This window comes from Passer montanus, unplaced genomic scaffold (assembly GCF_014805655.1).
Source record: "Passer montanus isolate IOZ18808 unplaced genomic scaffold, ASM1480565v1 scaffold18, whole genome shotgun sequence".
Taxonomy (NCBI): Eukaryota; Metazoa; Chordata; class Aves; order Passeriformes; family Passeridae; genus Passer; species Passer montanus.
The window spans coordinates 5,478,659-5,500,329 of NW_024365381.1; the positions used below are offsets into that span (position 1 = coordinate 5,478,659).

General features: G+C 36.3%; 1 protein-coding gene across 3 annotated transcripts in view; it reads right to left on the reverse strand.

Moving 5' to 3' along the window:
• The window catches only part of RASGRP1 (RAS guanyl releasing protein 1), a 39,090-nt gene that overhangs the window by 7,461 nt on the left and 9,958 nt on the right, over nucleotides 1-21,671 (reverse strand). For all 3 annotated transcript variants that reach the window (XM_039705360.1, XM_039705361.1, XM_039705362.1), the window contains exons 3-13: nucleotides 13,927-14,032; nucleotides 11,743-11,805; nucleotides 10,545-10,676; nucleotides 9,339-9,492; nucleotides 6,074-6,247; nucleotides 5,237-5,353; nucleotides 3,257-3,532; nucleotides 2,009-2,089; nucleotides 1,263-1,367; nucleotides 850-959; nucleotides 56-200 (exon numbers count right to left, since the gene is read on the reverse strand). In XM_039705360.1, the coding sequence (XP_039561294.1) occupies nucleotides 56-200; nucleotides 850-959; nucleotides 1,263-1,367; nucleotides 2,009-2,089; nucleotides 3,257-3,532; nucleotides 5,237-5,353; nucleotides 6,074-6,247; nucleotides 9,339-9,492; nucleotides 10,545-10,676; nucleotides 11,743-11,805; nucleotides 13,927-14,032 (1,463 nt within the window). The remainder of the gene's footprint in view (nucleotides 1-55; nucleotides 201-849; nucleotides 960-1,262; nucleotides 1,368-2,008; nucleotides 2,090-3,256; nucleotides 3,533-5,236; nucleotides 5,354-6,073; nucleotides 6,248-9,338; nucleotides 9,493-10,544; nucleotides 10,677-11,742; nucleotides 11,806-13,926; nucleotides 14,033-21,671) is intronic.

A 21,671-nucleotide genomic window follows, 5' to 3' on the forward strand; every position in this document is an offset into this window, starting at 1 on the left:
AAGAAAAGCATAATTCCAAAGAAAGTTAACATAATTTACTAAAAAGTAAGCTTACAAATCCAGCACAGTTGTCGCAGAAAGTGGGCCTTAAGTAAGTGGTCTCTTGGAAGTTGTGAGCAAAACCAAGTCCTAATTTGGAATAGATTGAGCTAGCCCTCATAAAGTAAGCTGTTATTTCATCCCTGCTAATCAGACCTTCCCTGGAAATAAACAAGAAAAGTTGTTTGTGAGACATAGATTTTGTTAAATGCATAAGATGCATAAGGAGAATTAAACATTTTTTCTTCACATTTTATAATAGCAATAGTTTAATGCACAAAAAGCTAAAGTGATCTCAGCAATCTTGCCAACTGTTTCCAAAGTATATAGAAGCTTATCTACACACTTAAACTGCAGACTGACAGGATAAATGGAATATCTGCATATGTGATGCAGATATTCTCTGTATAAACCTCTGAATAATCACTACTGTATTTTTCTATGCTCTAATATGTTAAGAAAAATGTTCCTGATTTTATCAAAATATATATTTGCCAATTCTCTGTTTTTAAGAAACAGTTTTATCATAGGAAAATTCTTTAGCAGTATATACTGAACATAATTTGAAAAATGTTTATTTTTCTATTGTCTGTTTTTCCTTCTAAATGAGCTTGGATACCACTGCTGTAAGCCCAACGAAGATGTCATTCACAAAACGTTTAGAAGATGCTTTTGTCAGTTATGTTTTCACTTCTGTCTGTGCCTGAAGAGGATGCTTTTAACACCCCAATGATAAAATACAATTTAAACACAAAACCCCTTAAATGTCTCCCAAAATAGATGCTACAAAGTTGATAAGATGGTACTCACCAGTCCTTAGCCATTACACAAAACGAGAATGGGAAACTGGCAGCAATCTTTTCAAATTCTTCCTGGGAAATGTATCCGTCCTGATCGTGGTCATAATTCTTAAAGACAGACTGTGCAAGGTAACAGCATAATAGTTTATAATGAGGATGGTCTCAATTACCACTTTAGAAAGCCTCCTCATTATTTATGGATTTCCTCTCCCATCTTCTCACAGTGTCTATTAAACAGTGCAACAGTTTGACTGCAGTTTTTTGCTTGAGATTAAAAAAGCATTATGATTTCTTGGTTTGCAGCAAAACATAGGTAAGTCAACACAGGCTGGACTAAAACCCATCCCCATATTTTCTCATACCTTGAGATTAAGGCTATAAAGATTTACAATAATATGAAATATACTGGCCAACCTTACTTACATCTACCATTCTCTGAACGTGTTTGCTGATGGTTTTGGGATCAGGTTTTGGGGCCACTCCTGAGGCCCAGTCTGCAACTACTGGTGGTTTGGAAGGTGTCATAGGCTGAAAAAAAATCAGAAATATCACATTAGTGCCAAATGGAAAGATTTTCAGTATTACACTTCTTCCATTTGTGACAGTGGACTATGTGACACAGGACTGCAGAAATGACCTGTTGGACCCAGCATTGTTCTTTTGATAACTACATGGCGCTTAAGCTCTTCCTTGAATTGTTCAAAAGAGCAGTCATTCCTTAAATTGTCACAGTTCACTGACAGCCCTGTAAAATCACCATCTTTTCCATATTAATAAAACAAGAACAAAACTACCACATAACACTCACATGTTTCATAATTTGAATAATATAAGAATTCTCTATTTGAATAAAATAGTATCAACTGCCAAGATTAAGACTGATGTCATGTCTCTATACAGAAACTTCATTTGTCTTTGTGTTCATATTATAAAACCTGATACGGTGTAAACTCTGCCATATATTCCATCTTAAACTTCATCATCAACCAAACAATTTGTACTTTAATAGATTTCACTCACTCAACAAAGCTAAAATGTTTTCAATTTAGCATATAATAAAATACTAAATTGAATGGAAGAGATAAAATTTTCCTTTTAAAAATCCTGGTTTTAAATTACAATCACTCATAAAAGCCTTCCTTTTGTTAAGAATCTGTAAAGGCCCTTACAGCAGCTCGGTGACTTCGTGGCTCTCGTGCATATGAAAGTTCATAAATTTCATCTTCTGTGTAGTAAAGATCAAGGGACAGCTGAAAACAAACACATTAGTTTAATCCCAGAACAGTCACTACTACTTTATAAACTTGCTGCTGGAGTGCACTCATATTTTTTGGTGCATTATTTATTAATTTTGATTACACCTAGAAAAGAAATGAACTTGAGCTGCACAAGCATTCACAATGATTTGAAATGTGTCCAACTCTACATTACAGACTGTTATTGCCATTATCTGGAAATCTGTAACAGGGAGTATTGGGAGTTCAGAAGCTCCTGCACTGAAATGAAGTATTTCTTCTCATTTATATCCTGTCATATACACCTGCATGAAATTATGACCAAAGTTCTAAATATTTGTAATAGCTGTTTTTATTAGAAGAAAAAAATACTTGGAATAATTTCAAACAAAACATTTAAAACAAATAGCAGGAAGAAGTAAGTTCACCATTTCACATAGCTGTATTTCAGACTCTGGGCATGTGTGCTTTACCTCACACAAGGTGTTGCCAGACAGAACAAATAACGTCAGGCACATAAGTATTTTTATCTATTAGCTTTTTCCTGAAACAGGGCTTGTAACCAGAAAGTGGAAGCAGACTACCTGGTTTTTCCCAGATGAAATACTTGTTAAGGCCAAACAAAACTGAGAAACAAGAAAGGAAGATTTACTTCTTTTAATTGAAGGTAGTGTTTTAACTAACTAGTAGAAGCCAAAACCACAGCTTTAACAATTACCCACGTAGTATTAATTTTTTAGTAGCATGGCACTGATTAGATATGACTGGGAGTGAAATACAGCAACTATATTTGACTAATGTTTATGTCAGTTCCTTAAGTACCAGAAGAGACTAGGCTAGAAATGCAGTATCTTGAGGGACTGAACTTTTGTGTGGTTTTGTTTTCAGCACAAGGAATCTGCCTTACTGACAGTACAGAGAGTAATACAGTGAAGCAGAAATAAACATTTCCTTCCCTTATGGAAATAATTTGAAGCATACTGCTGAAAGGCACCTCTACCCTTGCTGCCACATAAGTCATGACCAATTTTTTTTCTTCTATTTCTGTACATTTCCCCTTTGGGGGAAAAATTACAATCTTATGTATTCAGAATTAATTAATTAGTGGAATTCTCTGTTTAGTTATTTGATAGGTATATGGCATTTTTAATTGGATGTATTTATCTTATCTAACATACTTACTGTAAGCAAGTGAACAAGGTCCATATTAGCCTCCAGGGGAAGTGGCATTTCCTGGAGTTGTATCAGCTCATCTATGTGGTTATACAGAGAATATAGTTTGTACACATTAATCTTTTTGTCCTCCAAGTAGTCTGGCATGCCCTCATAAAGGGATATCAAGTCTTTCAGGTGGACCCCAAGGATTGGGATCTTAAAGTTACTGCACTCATTATAGGCACGTCGGTAACTATCATAATTTCTGTAAGACGAAAGCAATTCTGTCATTTCATTAAACACCTAAAAATAAAAAGAAAACAAAAAAAATCAGCACTAGTTACTGTTTCTGTTTTTGTCACACAGCACAAGAACTTCCCATATTATCGTTAAGGAATTTACTCACAAGTCTTGAAAAAAATTTTAAAACTTTGAATGAAATCTAGGTATTCTAGATTTCCTATACCCATAAATTAGGTACTAATATGTAATTATAGATGGTTAATGTATAGCCTAATCTATAATGCTGGTCTCCTTATGCTCCCCATTTAGTCAAATGAAAAGAAATATGATTCTCTTGAATCAGGGGGATCAGAATGCAGTCAATGTGTAAGCACAGCACAAGCTTTGACATTCATAAGAACAGCCATTTTCACACTCAGATGTGGAATGCATTCCCTGACTTTCAGGACAACAGCTGGAACTGCTGGAGAGATCCTGGCAGTGAAATCCTGTGCTGTGCCATGATCCCATCATGGTGTGATCAGAAGTCATACTATGGTTCAAGGTGGCATGTCTTTTAAAGAATTTTTTTCCATGGAAATTAATTAGAAACAGTATCTTGGGTTGTTTTTTTTTTTTATAAAGGCCAAATTAATATTCAGTCTAGCAGTATAAATATTTCCCTTGTTGAAAATTATACAGGTACAAAGTTGACTCATTAACATGATAGAAGCAATGGACTAAGGCTTTCTCTGGGAAATTCCTGTCAAAGTTCTCCATTTGTAACCTTTACAAACTGTTTGATGTAGTTAAACCTCGAATTGTGTTTCAAGTCACTAATTACCAGACTTTTACCTGCTTTCTATTAGCACCTGTATACAATTTCATTAAACAAAAAGTTATTCAAATGATGTGCACACATGCAGACCTTAAAATGACAAAATTTGAAAAACATGTTTCTAAAATAAGCCCTCTAACTGATTTTATAGATTCTGATATCTGTAAGCATTTCCAGTGGGAGGTCACATTTCAGGTCCTTACTCCAGGTATGCACTGTTCATTTAGGCTGATCATACTGTGATCAAAACAGGCTCATTAGATACCTTCATGGACTCTTTGAGGCCCAAAAAGAAGAAAGTATCTTATTCTCTTAAGAAGTCTCTTAAGAAGCCACATGACTGCTTAAGCAGCATTGCTAAAAATATACCTTCCTTCCGTTTTTAATAGCTTTCATTGATATTTCACAAGAATTTAACAGGAAATTTAAATAGATTCCTAACAATCCACCATACTATGTCTGCATTAGGGTTAAATTTGTTCAAGTCTAAATGAAATAAAACCAGCCAAATGGAAAAATCAGATGAACAAAATAAGTCTTTTCACTCGAAGTGCAGAGCTCTGTGCTAGCATTTTACAGATTAAGGATGATCAATGTTACTACAGAAGACAACAGTTTGGTTTTCAAGTGTTCTAGGATCCAATTCTCTGTTTTCACGTCTGAATATTATTCTGTACTACTGCATGTAGATGAAAATGCAGCTCATGACATCTGAGACTGAAACCTTAGAGAATCTATACAAGTCTTGAAGAAAGGTGGGGTTGTAAGAAGTGTAGGAGTAACTGGTGATGTAGAGATGAAATAATCAATAAAAACTCTTCAAAACCAAAGAAATTTTTGTTCTCTTTTTCCATCTTATCCAATGAAGTAAGATTACTTTTAATGTGTGCAGTGACAAAAAAGTTAAAGGTTCTCTTATTTGTAAAACTTAGAGAAGCAATACTAACCTTAATTACATCATGAGGAACACATGAGCTTGTTTCCTTGAGCCTGGAAATGGAACTGTGACAGAGACCTCCTATCACTGCCATTAATGTGTTGAAATTCTGCAGCTGGTGGAGCTTCTGTGTTCACATTCAAAAAAAAATACAGATAAATTAAAGGTTCAGGTTGTTCAGTGTGCACACCCAAATTTTAATTTCCTCTTTTGTCTTCCTCTGAAGCCTTACAAGTTTGTGCCATTTGACTTCATGTATTTTGATGATGAGCTGTGATTTTATTGAGTGTAACATGAACTTACTCTACTGTTATTAAATCAAATATTAGATTTTCAGATACAGTAAGTCTTAAAAGTACTTTCTCAGTACTTCCCCTTCTTCTCACAGTCTACCACAAGTAGGAAACATTGCCTATTATCTTGGTTATGACTGCAGTTGAATTAGTATGCAAAGAATACAAACAGAACCATAGCTCTCCTTTTATCCAGAAAGGTGTTTCTAGTGAATGCTGCTAATTACAGCCAAAGCCATCAGAGTCGCTCATGCTTTGGAAAGCTTCACAGCCACAGCTGGGAATCTCACATGCTGATTCAAAAGCAAGTCTAGCTTTACAGTGAAAATAATTTCTTCAGAATGAACATGAGAAAGTGCTGGCGCCATGACAGTAATATCTGAACACTTGGTAAGACAGCACACACACAGAAATGCACATGTGGTGTGTATGAACCAGGAGACCAGTGCCAGCACTCCCAGCTCACCCTACAGTAGTAGGATGGGAAGAGCAGAAAAAAGGGCTGCATCAGAGAAAAGCAAAATAAACACCAAACATGTTGGATTTTAACTGACCTGTGCAACATGGATAAACTTGATGAACACTTCAGCCCGAAGCTGTGGTGTTGGTCTGCTGAGAACCATTAGCTGCACCCACTGAGAGATACCATTGCAAAGAGAAATTGATCTTTCCATTGTTGGGTTCTCTTTCACACAACTATTCACAATGTAGTTCTGATAGTCTGAGAACTTAAACAAATAAAAGAAGCGTAAATGAAAACTCATGTAGTTTCATATGCCTCATGATCTGTGTGTGGACAGAGGTCTGTTTTGCAAATGAAATATAAACTATATCTTTTATACCTGAATTATCCATAAAACTGAAATATTTCCTTTGTAAAAGCTTTGTTGAGTTCAAAACAGGGGCTTCCACTAATTGAATTAACTGAAAGCTTCTTTTTGCCGTATCTCAGAAGTCTTGGCTCTTATAAACCCCAGGATGAGTAGAACTGGGGCTTTCCTCCCAGCCTCAGTGGCTTCATAGATTCATTGACTTCTATTGAGAAGGTTAAACACAACTTAAATTGTAACCTAATAACTCAATAACAGTTTAAAGGAGTTCAGTGTCCAGTTTATGTATTCTGTAGCTGGGGCACACTTCTGAATTAAGCTACACTAATACAAAAAGCAAGTTCAATGGGATTAATATGAAACTGAGATATGACCATTAAGAGTAAGGGCTGCAGATTCCTTAATACTTTTAATACAGCTTGTGAGGTTCTCTTATTTAATCAAGGCAATCTAAAATTGTTCAGTAGATACCTGTAACACATGTATTTTTTAAGCAATTCTTACATTAAGACTAAAAAGAAGAAATAATTTGCTTTTGTTGACTCAATTTTTATCCATTCTGTTGATTTATCCATTAACAAAAATACACAATAATTTGAATCATCAGAAAATGTGACAAGGGATTTTTACAGCCATTCTTTACTATGACCACTAACATCTTACCAAAACCACTCACAGGGTGGGACATACATTCCTTTCCACAGGAGTATGTGGAATAGCACTGATCTTTAAGCAAAGGTCAGACTGTTGTTTGTTTCTTACTCTCCCCCTCTCACCTTCTTGCAACTTTATAATATTTTTCCATCTGTTTAATAAGAATTATTAGCACTTTAAAAGTAGATGACAGCAGACACCTTTCGATTTGTCCTTATTAAATTAAAAATTGAAGAAATATTAGTAATAATTAGAGCTGTCTCTGAGATTACACAGTACTTACATTACAATTACTCTTTGAATTTTGAACCTAGCCAAGTTTTGCTGGATCTTGAAATTTAAGCAACTACTCTATACAGATAGATAATTTTTAAGATCTGACTACATAATTATGAACTTCACAGAAGTTTCAGTACAACTATGAATCAGTTTTTGTTTTGTTTTTTTTTTTCTCAGCAGTCATCTCCTTCAGAAAAGTTTTTTTTAAATGCTGAAAAAATGAATCTCTAAAATGCTACTTGAAAGTTTTGAGTTAATTGTGGTACACAAATTTCCTGAGGTGAACTGTAACAAGCTTGTTAGTGGCAGATACACTAAAGTAGTTTATGTATTTAAATATTGCAAGAGTCTGATATTGTGATGACTAACTTAAGAGCCTCAACAGGAATCCAGAATCCAGATTCTTACAAAAAAGACTGTGGCCTCCCTGTACTTCATGACTAAAGATTAAAATACTTTCCAAGCACCAGCATGCCTTCAGTCCTTACTCTGTGAACACCACTCCTTGCATTTTCATTTGCTGCAAGATGGATGGTATCTCATGGAAGATTTTGCTGTATGCTGTGTATGTGATCAAATATTCCCTTCTGACTTTTAAATGCCCAAGCCTTTAAATTCCAGGGACTTATAACACAGCTGGTCATTTTCAATCTTTCTCCTGGTATATGATTCCATATTAGAATAACCAAAGGATTCTGCAGCTTGCACATCATCAACATATTCTGCAAATATTTAATTAATATAGCTAATTATTAATTATGCATTATTCTCTGATACAAAATCTTAGTAAGCTCAATTTATACAAAAACATATGCAGGTTCCCTTCATATAAAATGTATACATGTATGTAACTGCTGGAACTCCATGACACATCTGACACTCTGACTAAAACCATACTTATTATACTCATTAATTACCTTACATTAGCACAGAGGTTTTGAAAATGTTAAGTTATATAAGCTTTGCATATTATTACTGCCTACAGGCAGCAATCTGTGCATGACTTCAGTTCTACAGCTTTTTGAGTTTAACACAAAACACAGTCATGTACTGTCAGCTCAAAACAAAGTACATGAAAAACATGACTGTGAAATCTTCCACATCTAGTGAGAGCCCCTTTCCTTGCATAGGTTCAGCTTCATATTGTAGTGGTACCAAAAAACCCACCAAAAACAACTAAATAACAAGCAACAGCAAAAAAAACAACCACTGAAAAACCACTTCAGTCTTATTATCACACAGACTTTGCAACCCTCCCAGATTTTGGTCCCTAACATTCACTTTTCCAAGTGTAAACTGTATCAGGTTTGAAAAGAGGCAATGTTGTAGCATACAATGATGCAAGTGAAGCCAAGGTGCATAGGGAAGTTTGCATCTTATCAGCTACAAGCATTACTGAGAAAATAAATCAAATGAAAGAAAAAATATCTTGGATAAGTCCTTAAAAATTGTTAGTGTATATGAAACCTTGTATAATAAAATATGTTTAACCCCCTTACATTAAAAATGGCATTTTCTAGAGTGCTTTCTTATCTCTGGTCTTTATTTTGTTATGCACAATCAAAAAAGGCAAGCAGAGTCCAGTGGCCATCTTCAGTGCAGTCAATTAATCACCGCACAGGAGTGCTGCACTGTTCACTACAGCCACAGAAGATTAGCATTCTAGGAGAATATTCCAAGTTTCCTCACCCCATTTCAGCCTGATTACTGATTTGAGTCAAAGGATGCTGCCTGTTCTTGTGCCCAATGACATCCCTTGTTCTAACAAACCGAGCTTCTCTGGAAGGTTTTCTCCTCTTCCTTTCAACTGATCTTGCCCCAGCTCTCACACAGTTGAGTTCCTTCTCCCACTCACATATGGTTGCAGCAGAAGGGTATTTACTCAGAATCTAAGTTACACTGGCCACCTTCAATACTAGTAAAATAAAAGTCTGGAAAACAAACTCTACATGTCCAACATCTCTTACGGCAGAGTTAATCTTGTACTACTGCCTCTCTGCCATATTTCCTATTCTTTCCCATATTTTCTTAATATAAATAAATATAAAAAACTTACTGATATTCTTCTGAAAGACTTAAACTCAAGATAGGTAAGGTGGTCTGACAGCTCCTCTGGCTCGAGGTGATCAAAAAGAAGCGAGACTTTCCGTTTCTTACTGGTGTTGGCCTTTACACGCTGTGTCAGCTTCCTAGACCAATCCCTAGAATTTCTTTTAAAACACAATTACTCCAAGTTATTTACTGCAGAGAAAAATTTTCCTCTTTCCCTAAGTCAGAGGTAACATTGTTTTCATGCCTTAGTGCAGCAAAAAGTGCATTATTTGAATTTCAAAACAGCAAACTCCTTTCATGCAGTAGAAATTATATGACAAAATATTATTGTTAGTCTTTATTGTATTGAGGTAGCACTTTAAGTACAATACAACTGTCTTACTAAACAGCCTGAGAGTCTATGTAATTTCTGCAATCAGTTCTACATTTTCAGAATCGCTATCTGTAACTTCTTCTTTGTTGAATACATTCAGCACTCCTCCATTTAATAATCCTTAGATTTCCTTGAGCAACCTCTGAGCATGAACTGTCCCACTTTGCTATTGACCCATTGAGTAATAAAATTGATTTCAATTTGAAATGCTAAATATCCTCTTTCATAACCAGATCCAAAATGTATGCTAAATTCTGCTCTGCTTTAGCCTGTGCATTTCCAAAGTACAAACTGACATTTGTTTTGTCAGTTGTACTGCTCCACAGAACTATCTCACTCCCATGTAACAGGGAAACATGTCTTCTGTGATGTACAGCTCTAGGATTTATTTTGGTCACAACAAATATTTTATAACCAAAATCATCTAAACAATATCAAGAGTCTGACAATGTAATAAACTATATCCTCACTTACCTTTGTTGCCAAAATATAAACACACTTTTTTACCTCATCTGTTACCCAATCAAATTTTATTCTCCTTTTTCAGTGATCTCACAAAACCATTAGGCACCTACAAGTTTTCTAAGTTCCCTGGACAGGGTAAAACCTAGCTGTCATAGAGAACCAGCCCAAAGTCTATACTGCAGCTAAATTCAACCTAAGTCATTCATGAAAGACATTATTTTCCACTACATAATGTATAGTTCATCTGTAATGAAGTATAAATTCTTGTAAGGACAGCTATAACAGATGACTTATGAGAGACATTATATTCAAATAAAGGAAATTCAGAGAAAAAGTTTTTTTTTCTGTATATATTGAGACTTCGACACTCACATTTGAGATGTGTCAATTAGACGACAATGTAACTCCTCACCATTAGCTCGAACCACTTCTTGAAATTCCTCCATAGCTCTGGATAGCTTAGAGTCCATTTTGAACATAATCCAGAATTCTGTAATCCAATACCTATTAAAATTAAAACATGTACACACAAAGGAAAAAATTTAAAAAACGGTTTTGAAGGTTTTGATCTAGTTCAGCTGAAATTTAGTATGATCCTGTATGGGTTGAAATGTTCCTTTGGTCAGTTCAGGTCAGCTGCTCCAGCTGTGTCCCCTCCCAGCCTCAAACTCACCCCCAGCCCACACTGGCAGGGGCAGATGTGAAACAGAAGGCATTGATGCTGTGTCATCACTGTTCAGCAAGAGGTAAAATAATGCTGAGTTTTACTCACAGATTCAACACACAGCACTACAGAGGCTGCTATGAAGAAAGTTAACTCCATCCCAGACAGACACACTACCCAGCACTATACATGTAAAAACCTGTGCTTGTTGGAAAAATGGAAATGCACATTCTTACGGATGCACGTATGTATGAATTTGCCTGCAAGCAAAAATGTTACCAGATCTCACACAGTACTGAAGTAAGCTGACATAACCAATAATAATCTGCTCTGAGGCAATAAAATCATCACAATTTAAGACAAATTCTACTTTACTGTTACTGTGTAAAAAGAGGTATCCTCAATCTATTAGAGCTGAATATTTTCCCTCTCCTCTCTTTCCTCTATATTGAGATATCAAACTTTATTATACTTAATAGGTTAAAAAAATTAAGTGTTCCAGGACCATTGCAAGTAGAATTGCTAAGGAGAATTACCTACCAAAATGCAATAGAGCTTTGCTTAGTATAAAATATCTGCAATATCCCACTTAATTTTTAATAGACCAATATAATAATATTAGACACAATTCCATCATTTCCTGAGCACTGTCAGTTTTCACAGATATTTAAGATACAGATTCATATAGACTCCATTCAAAACTGTGACCTGACAACTCTTGCACTGCTTTAAGCCAAAAGCCAGTTGGACCTTGTTGTGTGGAGCTGCTAAAGTGAACCTTGAAAAGCTGAAGCAGAATATCTGTTTCTCTTTTTAATGTAATTTCAGACATGCAAAAACATATTTATATTTGTCACACGGATGACTGCAAACTAACTAACAGCTAGCAACCACAAATACACTTACCTCACAAAATAGCAGATCTTCACACACAGCATGGAAGAGTTATTTTCTAAAGCATTAAGATAGGTAGAAAACTGTTAAGGAAAACCACATCCATTCACATACGATGTAAAATGTAACATGCTTGATACTTCCAAACCTGTAAGCAATAAGAACCATCTTGCTGGATGGCAAATATTATATCAGATTAGGCTTTTACATAAGTATATACAAAGTATATCCCAAGGTTGTTACCACAGTTTATTGCAACTATGGCTACTATGAGTAATATTGGTGCTGTTGCCAGAGTACCGAGTAGTGTTAACCAGTAAAGGGATTCTGTTTTCTACATGTTTCTTTGCAACATGCCTCACAATTTCTTGTAAAACTTGTGCAATGACACATGCCATTAAAATTTGAAATATTCATACCAAATTTATCAATCAATGCATTTATGAAGCAATCCTTTTCAGCTAATTCACTGTAAATTAAAAAAAAAAACTAAAAACTTTTCTTCTTTTAAACATAACCAGTTGTAGACAATGGCAGAGCAAAATTTAACATGGCTTGCCATAGTAACCTCACCTTTCTAGTTACACAACAGTTTTCATTTAATTTGCTCTGGCAACTGAAAGAAACAACCATATTTTCAGTCTATTAGCTCTTTAAAACATGTTTTGATATTGTAGCCAATGTCTGCTGAAGTAATGGAAAATCCATTTTGAAAAATGTATTATGCATGTCTTGATTCTTCTGATGGAGGTGACACATGTGTTTTCAGGCCTGAAAAACATAATTTAATGAAAATATCTCGTGGATGCACTGACAATCCGACTGCAATTAACTGCAGCCTACATCTACCACAGCTGAGGGGACATGCCATCCACCCTTTCAGCACGCTTACACTACGCTGACTACAGGACTGGTGAAGTCTGAGTACATTCCCAAATATTTTTAAGGGCCCCTCTCTGAATGATTAGAATTAGATTATTTACAAAGAACTTGTAACCACCTGAAATCACTCCTGTAATTTAGGGGATGGAAACGGTGCAACTGGAACACTTGCAAGATTTTGCAAAATATAAGAGCCCAGACTACCTGATCCATTCAAACTGTCTTTAACTTTCAATGTCTTTACAGGGAGCTACACACCGAGTTGAAAACCAAGCTTGCAAAATATGCAAGTCTAATAAAAGTTTGAATTGCTTTTCTGGTTGTAGAAAACGTTCCATCTCAGAAAGAAGATGAAGGCACTGACTTCTTCTTTGTTGCATTTTCCAAGAGCCCAGGAGCCTAAGTGAAATGCAACACTACACCACAGCTGTAGCTTAGCACACTTGATCCAGCATCTGCCATTAGAGAAGCAGCAGGACAGTCCTGCTGCAGACAGACAGTCAATGCTCCAGTAAAGCTCTGTTGTCAAGGATGCTGCTTGTAAATGCCCAGAAGATACAGAGTTTGAAGAAAGAAAGGATTATTAAATTGAACTGTACCAAAATTGGATGGAGATTCTTAGCATGACAGGTCTCCATCCTGTACATCCAATTAGGAATAAAGGTTTTGTAAAGCTAAGAAGACAGGTAACATATTCCACAATTAAAAATTCCAAAGAACGACTAGCATTGCAAATATGATCTAGTAGCTACATCGTGAAAAATCCAATGAGCCAGAAACATATATGAGTCCAGGCAGCCAATTCAAAATGGGAACAAATAGAAAGGAAAAGGAAATGAAAATTACTTATTTCAGCAATTTTCAGTGTGTGTGAGAGAAATAATTTTCATTGAAAATTTTCACACCCCGATGATACAGTTTTGTTCTTTGCTCTTTGACTTGGTAGTGGACAGAGAAAGAAACAGATCTGAAACTTAGGCCAAGGTTCACAGTACCTAACTGAGATGCCTCCATTCATTTAACACCTGCTAGATATTCCCTTCCCAGCCAACAGAGGGTGATTTATCCTATTTAAAACCTGACTTGGAGTTTCCTCTTTTCCTCTGTGTACAACAAGCAAAACCCGACAAACAAAAAACGCCAACCCCAAACCAAACAAAAGCACACCATACAACTAAAAACTGTAAAGAACAAGTATACAGATTAATTGGTGAATACTAATGCACCCATAGATTAAATATCCTCTACTTACCCCTCTCAAACTTGTCAGGCTATGAAGTTACCTTAAAAGCAGGTGAAAATTACAAAGGATATAGATCAACGAGTTTCTGAAGCATGTCTGCAGAGGAGATGAAAAACTGATGCATTGCCAGAATTATTTTTAGCAGCTGGTTGTTTTGACATGCATTTCCTTCTAAATCTAAAAAACAAAAAGGATTATTCATATTGAAATCGTGCTATACCTTCATAAACAATTTTCAACGAGCTTTTTCAGAATCCTGATTCTAATCAGGTTTGTTCATGTATGCTACTTCAAAGATAGCAGTAACCTACTAATTTAGAAAGTGCATAATTTTTCTGGTGAGAGCCACATAACAACTATTATATTTCACTATTGTGTTTGGAAGACCCTTAAAAAATAAGAAAAAAAAAGGCAAACAAAAAAGCAGATGTGTCTCAAAAGTAATCAGAATACCCAGATAATTCTACATGATTATCTAAGTTCAGAAATGCACTTAAATGCTTAGTTTTAGGCATATGAATATAAACTTGGAAACAAATCATTGAACTGCAGAGCAAAGTCGTTCAGTTACTGATCCATCTCAGCCAGTCACTGGCATAACTACTTACCAAACAGAACAGCAATATTCTCAATTGTTTGTGAGCCTTTTTGTACAGATGACACACATAACACCAAAGTGCACACACAGAATAGGATCACAAATGTGCATGGATGCACACAGAATGAGATACAACATATGCTAGAAACCCAGAGGTGAACCTGTGCATACTCCCTGTGCTGAACCTAAAAGTACTGCACATCAACTTGAACTATGCACTACAGGGATTTCAGCACAGGGCCTTTAGCCTACATCTGTCTTCTGGATCTTGTGCGTTTTCTTTTTCCATCTGTCAAAAAGATCAAGGGCATGAAATGTGGCAGAGCACTATAAAAAGTTTCCATTTCTGCAACAAACAGTAGCGGAAGTGTTTGTAAATATTAACTGACAATGTTCTCCCTCAGCCAGTCATAAGAGAGCATAACCTGCTTGAATTGGAATTTGACGCCCTTTCAAATACAAAAGAAAATTTATCTTCTCAAATAATTTTTAAATAGATCAACCTCTATGGGAATAAATGTAGTTCTCTCTTTAAAAAGCAGTAGCAGGAACAAGACAGAGAAGCAAATCATAATATGACAAAATGGAAGAGGGATGTGAAACAGCAGATTTCCAGCATATGAAATGACATCTACGGCTAGGGAAGGGAGGGAGAAGGCACTTCAACTTGCACACCACTTTAAACATAGCCCATTTGCAAAACAAGATAATCCACATTAGTCACATTAGGGTGAGAATTTCCATGCACTTCTACAAGAAGATACCAAATGTATCCACCTTCAGTGGTGTGGGCAAGGGGAAGGTCTGCTTGTCCTACAGCCCCATGAATGAGAGCAGCATAGACGCCAAGGAACAGGAAGTTCTTGATCTGCCTTTTGACTTATGCTGCGAGTTCTGTTTTGCAGCATGAACCAAAGTTTATGTGTTCCTTGTTTGTGTCCACACAAAATTTCATTCCTTACTGAAAGAATCCTTCTGAGATACAAACTGCCTAGGTATTACAGCATGAGCACTGAGGGCAAACCAGCAAGTTATTCAGCTAGAGAAGTGGGAAATTTGCAGAGGAAGGCTGGAACATCAAGAATAAATACTTAATCAAGCCTTTAGTAGTAGGCATTTTGTACCCTTTGAGTGTCTTCACGAAGAGTAAAATTATTTTAGGCCTTGCAAACAGAGGCCTGTATCCATTTTCTTCCTTTGCCAAAACTTGGTGTTCTGCCAGCAGTTCCATCCACTAGCTTCTGTTTAATCAGGAAAACAGTTCAGTATATGCTTTACTTGGAAGCCAAATGGATATGTGCACACATACTCTTAAGAACATACAGCTTCTTGTAAGTGCTCAATATAGATAATTTCCAGACAATAAAGACCAAAAATAACACTCTCTCTCCCTTAGCACTTTCATTATGTGCATTTCATTGTGTGCAAAATCCTCTGCTACATCATAACACAGGTATCACTTGGCCACAGGTTCCCATTTGAATTTTTGTTTTCTAGAAGGTCTCTCTTCCATTTAGCCTTTTCATGTCACAAAGGTACAGAGAAAAACAGTATGTTCTGCCTACTGTTAGTAATTAAGTCAACACATTTATGGTGTTTTTCTGCATAATTAAAGTGTATTTATGCTTCACCACATCCAGACCTAATTATCTTGCAACAGAGATACGCTTCATTACAATGGCATGCAATTATTTTGCACACATTAAATCAATACTAGGTTTGGAGCTATCTGTTCTCTCCTCCAACTAAAAGGCTTGCCTTCACAAAAAAAAACCCATTGTATTTGTGGTGGCTTAAAAAACAAAATAAAAAAAAACACTCTGCAGAAAGAAATCTAAATGTTCCCTGTACAGCTGAGCACTGAACAGCAAGCCTGCATGGAAGAACTGTACCAGCACACAATTTACAATGGGAAAGCATCTTGTACAAATGGTGGAGCCAGTAAGAGGGCTGGCCTGACTGTGCTGCAAGTGTGCCTCTGAGTGCCTCTGCAGCACTCTCCTGAACCCTTAGCAGTTTGTTTTAAAACTCCTTTTTATTTCCGTTTGTATACCTGCTCCTAACCACACAGCCTACTGAGCAAAACCACCGAGTGAATACTAACTAAAGTGGGATGGGTGTGTTTCAGTTAGTCAGTTTACATTAAAGAAAGCTGCAAATTACTGCAAAAGCCTTAGCTTTGTCTCACTGCAGCAAAATACAAATAAACAACTGGTTATTTGCTGCATGTTTTTCTCCTGCAAATTCCCTTATTGTATTAAGATTTTTAATAAATATACTCTGAAACAAAAAAGAAAGCAGAAGTTGAATGTACTTTTCCAGCATTTAACTCCACGAGTGAAAGCACAATGACAGTTAATGATAAGTATTTTATGATCCATGTAGTAGAACAAAGCCACTAAAACTACAATTACAAAATTACAAATTTCTTATGTGAGACTCAGAACACACAAGGGTAAGAACCTTCTCATTTAGACCCATGAGCCACTCTATTGCATGATCCAATGAGTGACTCCTCCTAATCTTTCTAGATTTAGATTTAGAAATAGCTTAAGTATCTCTAGGTCCTTGAATGCTATAGAGAAACAAGTTGCTCAAAAGTCAGTAAGCAAGGCTTTAAGAGCAAACTACCTGCTTTCCACCAGGTCCTGATGGCCACGAGCCTGTGGTAAATATACTTAACAGAAAGAATACGTTCAGCAGAGAAAATCGCTGCACTGAGACCTTCCCTCTGATGCATGAATGCAATGATAAGGCCGTAGTAAGAATGCCAAGGATGTCTTAACCAAACTGAATTTTACAGGAAAGAGATGCTAGCTTTTCTAGGTCTAAGAGGCCCTTATTTCATAAGCACCGTCATTATTTCATAAGCAGGTTCCAACTGTATCACCTAGAGTACAATTTGAAATGAATCAGAAGTGAATCACGGAGCACTGACATCACATGATCAGTGACTAAGCTACGAAGAACACGAATAACTTCTTGTAAACTCCCTTAAGTCTTTCAGTGGTTATCAAAATGCAGAAAACAACACAGCGCAAGAAAGTATCAAGCAACTGCCAGAAGTTAAGTGCAAAGCTGAAAGTCGTGGGCTGCTATTCTGATGTGCTACACAGAATTCTTCAAGACTTCTGCATTTTTTTCTAGTAGTTTAAAGAACATGGTGCGAGGCTGGTGCTATAAATGTCTGCAAAGATTAAGACAACATGTGATCTGAAAAGTGAGGGAACTTATGTTCTTAAGGTCTCAAGGTTTCAAAGACCTTGATAAAACACAGAGACATGTAAGAAATATGCAGATACATGTGGAAGTACATGGGTAGGGTTTAGTGACTGAAATGAAAAAGCTGTAAGTCAATGCATCTGCCCCACATGCGAGGTGCAGTACTGCAAGATAACCTTAAAATGGCTAGAAGGAACTACAACTAAATAAAATATTTCATGAGTATTTTACAGATACTCCCTGGAAATTCCCTTTACAAACAGGAAACAGCCTGTTCCCCTTCAGCTTAAAACTTGTGCAACCCATAGTAGCCTTCTAATTCCATGCTTACTACTTCTGTGTTGGAATTTGATGCCCTGTAACAGAGCTAGTCATTTAACTGTCTTCATTAAATTGAATACATTTGGCCAGAATCCGACTCATAAGAAGCTACCATTCTCCTTATCAGGTATGACATCATTACTGAGGGTCAGCATGCAGATTCAACTTAAACTAATTTTTTTAGCGACAACTGAATGCTCAGTTGATAGCAGATATCAGGACTAGGAGCCAATATATTGTATTCTGCTGCTCTAAGACAAAAACAGTTTTCTCAATATCATGTTTCAAAACCAGTTTAATTTCTTCTTTTAATTCTACAGTGATGAGGACTTCACAGCTTTTGCAGGTGACTTATTCCAATGCTTGAATTTCTCTACCTATTTAGGAGTTCTTTTTTCTGTCTAATCAAATGTTTCAGGCAACTTGGGCTGCTTAAGCCCAGACTCCAGCTGACAGAAAAAAAATTTCTTTTCCTTATCAATATATTTTCTCTGTTTAAGGGTTGCACCCCTCTATTTTCTGAGCTAAGAGACATCAAATTTGTAATTTTTTTTATTCCTCAGAGGCAAGGTTTTCTAGCTGTCTGGTCAACTTTGATGTTGCTTTGGATGAATCCTTTGTAGCTCACACCATTATGAAGAAAACCTGAATATAGTACTACAGAGGAGATCTTAGCACCAGAGTTAGAATATTATTCTTAATATGCTTTACATAATACCTTTATATACACCTACATTTTAACGTAAGTAAATGTATAATGTATATACAGAAAATATGAAAGTACACACATCCCTCAATGCGCACAGGGTTTCTGCAGTGACACAACATCATTATTGTAATTAATACCATTTACAGTTTTCAAGTCCTTCTTCACAATGAGAGCCTTCTCTGCAGAAATGCCATACAGGAAGGACTTTACCATACTGTTTTTACAGCTGATTACTCTAAGTAGAACTTTGTACTCATCCTTGGTGAATTTTTCTTTATTTCAAATCATTAAGTACTTAATATCTTTCAGAAATAATATAACTTAATAAGAACGTCCTAGCAAAAATGACACAGCAATTAGGTAATAGAATGCTTTTTTTAGTTTTAGCTGCAGCTGAAAGCTGGTGGAATACTGAGCTCCAGCTTACATTTAATTCTGTACAGGATTATGGTATTCCCCCTCATGCCACAAGAGTTACATGATGTTTAGCAGACAGCACCAAAAACCTCAGGGAATTGCACTCAAGTTTTGGATTCATTTGTTTGTGTCTTTTTGTCCATACGTGCCTGCAACTATTGAGTTTTACATACATTTATTTACACAAGTAATTGATCTTAGGAAGAAATGCTCCAAAACTAAACTTAGAAGAAATCAGTATTTTGCTGAGAGAAAAAACTGCACTACTTTGTGATCAATCCTGCATCAACAGCTCTCTAAACAAACCAAGTTCACAAAAATGTTAATCTATTCCCTTCAAACTCCCTACAGAACAGAGGACAGGGGAACCCACTCCCATTCCTCCAAATACTCATAAACAATGCAGATATATCCAAGACAAAAGTAGGGATAATATGCATCCAAAAAGAATAATGAGACTGTTTTGCATGAGGGTAGGGAACATTAGGGGAGAGAAATCTCCAGGGAAAATCATTACGCTCCCCCAGAAACAGCTTTTGGAAAACTACATCTTGCAGAAAGAGCTCTAGGTGGGTAATTCTTTGAAATGAAAACAGGGAGATAAAAGCTCTTGTCAAAGGGAAATGGGATGATTTTCTGAAATTAAAATGTACTTTGAGAGAAACCAAATGCAATGTGGGTGGAAAGCATTCCATTAGCCTTGGAAATTCAGATGAGGTACATAGAAGAAGACAAAAAAGTTTGCACACACAGAAGCACACCACACATCCTTCTACAGCATATTTAAAATATTGATTTTAGCAAATTTCGATGCAAACTTTTTAATAAAATAGTCTTTTTCTCCAAAGCCTACAAAATATAATTTGAGTATTCAAGATTTCTTCCAAAGCTTTAAGTCACGATGCTGGAGCCATGTGAATTTTTTGAGCTAGAGGCAACTCCTGAATAATTCAAGTGTAATGCTTGGCAATACAGCTGTGCTAGCACAGGCACTGATGAATAGGAAAAAACAGACTCCCAGAACAGAACCAGAAACTTCTGAGGTCAGTGTCCCTGTCTGACCACTGAGCCCAGATGTGTGCTTAACCCTTACTCTGCAGTGTTTTACAACAAGCTTCCCTCTAAGATCCTGAGGTAGTCAGTCATCACATCCAAGGAAGCAGGAAGTCTGTCCCACCCAAAGGTTCAAACTGCAACAGACTAGTAAACACCAAGCTGCTTGCCTCTCAAGGGCTTGAAGAATCTTCAGATCCCTTGGGTCCCACCTCCTTGTCTCGATTTTCATTAGTGCTGCATGCTCCAGCTGTAATATTCCTCACTTACATTTCACTCACATACCTAAGCTTCCTAGTCTTTGCTTTAAGTTCTGGGTATACTTCTGGAACTGGTGTTTACAAACCATGGCAAACTAACTTCTAACCCAGGAGCTGGGGATGCCTTCTCACACTGCCCCACCAGTGAGGAGGCTGCGGGGACACAGCCAGGACAGCTGACCAGTGGATATTTCGTGTCATATCATGTACTGCTCAGCATTTAAAAACATTGCATTAGGTTCACATAAATTCTATTCAGAACATTGCTGATCTTTGAAGTTGTAATTTTCCACTTCCTTTAAGTCCTCCATGGGTTAAAACTGACATATATGTATAAACAAGTAGCTCCAACGCAAACAGCTTATCATGGATGAGATTTCATATGGAATTATGCTACATGGTCTCAGAAATGTTTTTGTTGCTTTCCTAAAGCCCTTTACTTACATCTCTTTAAAGAAACCAAACACAGGGACACTGTACTGTGACATGCATTTGAAGATGATACTTTTTGATTTCTTTTAAACTGAAGTGTCTGAATTGTAGGATAAGCACAGGTAATCCATGTGCTACAGTAAACATACTTCCAGCACTCAAATATAAGAGGCAAAGTGTAAGATCTTGTACTCAGAGGTTAAGGACAAAAATTCCTTCATAAAAATAACATCTTGAACTCTTACAGAATTCTCAGCTTTTAAATGATCCTCAGATTTTTTTAGCAAGATGTGTTTGAATAAATGATGGCTTTCTAGTGCACTCTTGGAATTGTTTGCTAGGTAATTCTAGGTAACATTTCAGGACTTTACTACAGACAAAACAAGGAGATGTCAAATTGGCTGTATGCTGAATACACGTTGTCCTAATTGCAACAGAATCTTTAAACACTTGTAAAACCAATTTAAACACACGTTTTGTGTGGGCAAGGAAAAGGCCCTCTGACCCCACATGGTTTATAAGCTTGAATGCATGTTAAAATAGCTCACTGAATCTTTGAAAGGTATGTTTGTTTTAAAAAATAAGCACCCTTAAACTTTACTCTAGATTTTAAAAAGTGGATTTATAAGATAAAAATAGATGTAGTCAAAGAAAAGAAACAGGGACTTCTTATCATGCACTAACATATTGTGAAGCTACAAAAAAAAAGAATTTCTAGATTAGAAATTGACTTCACAACACATATTCAGAACTTCAAGTAGCATGAGGATACCCTAGGGTGATAAATGTCATGAACATTTAGCA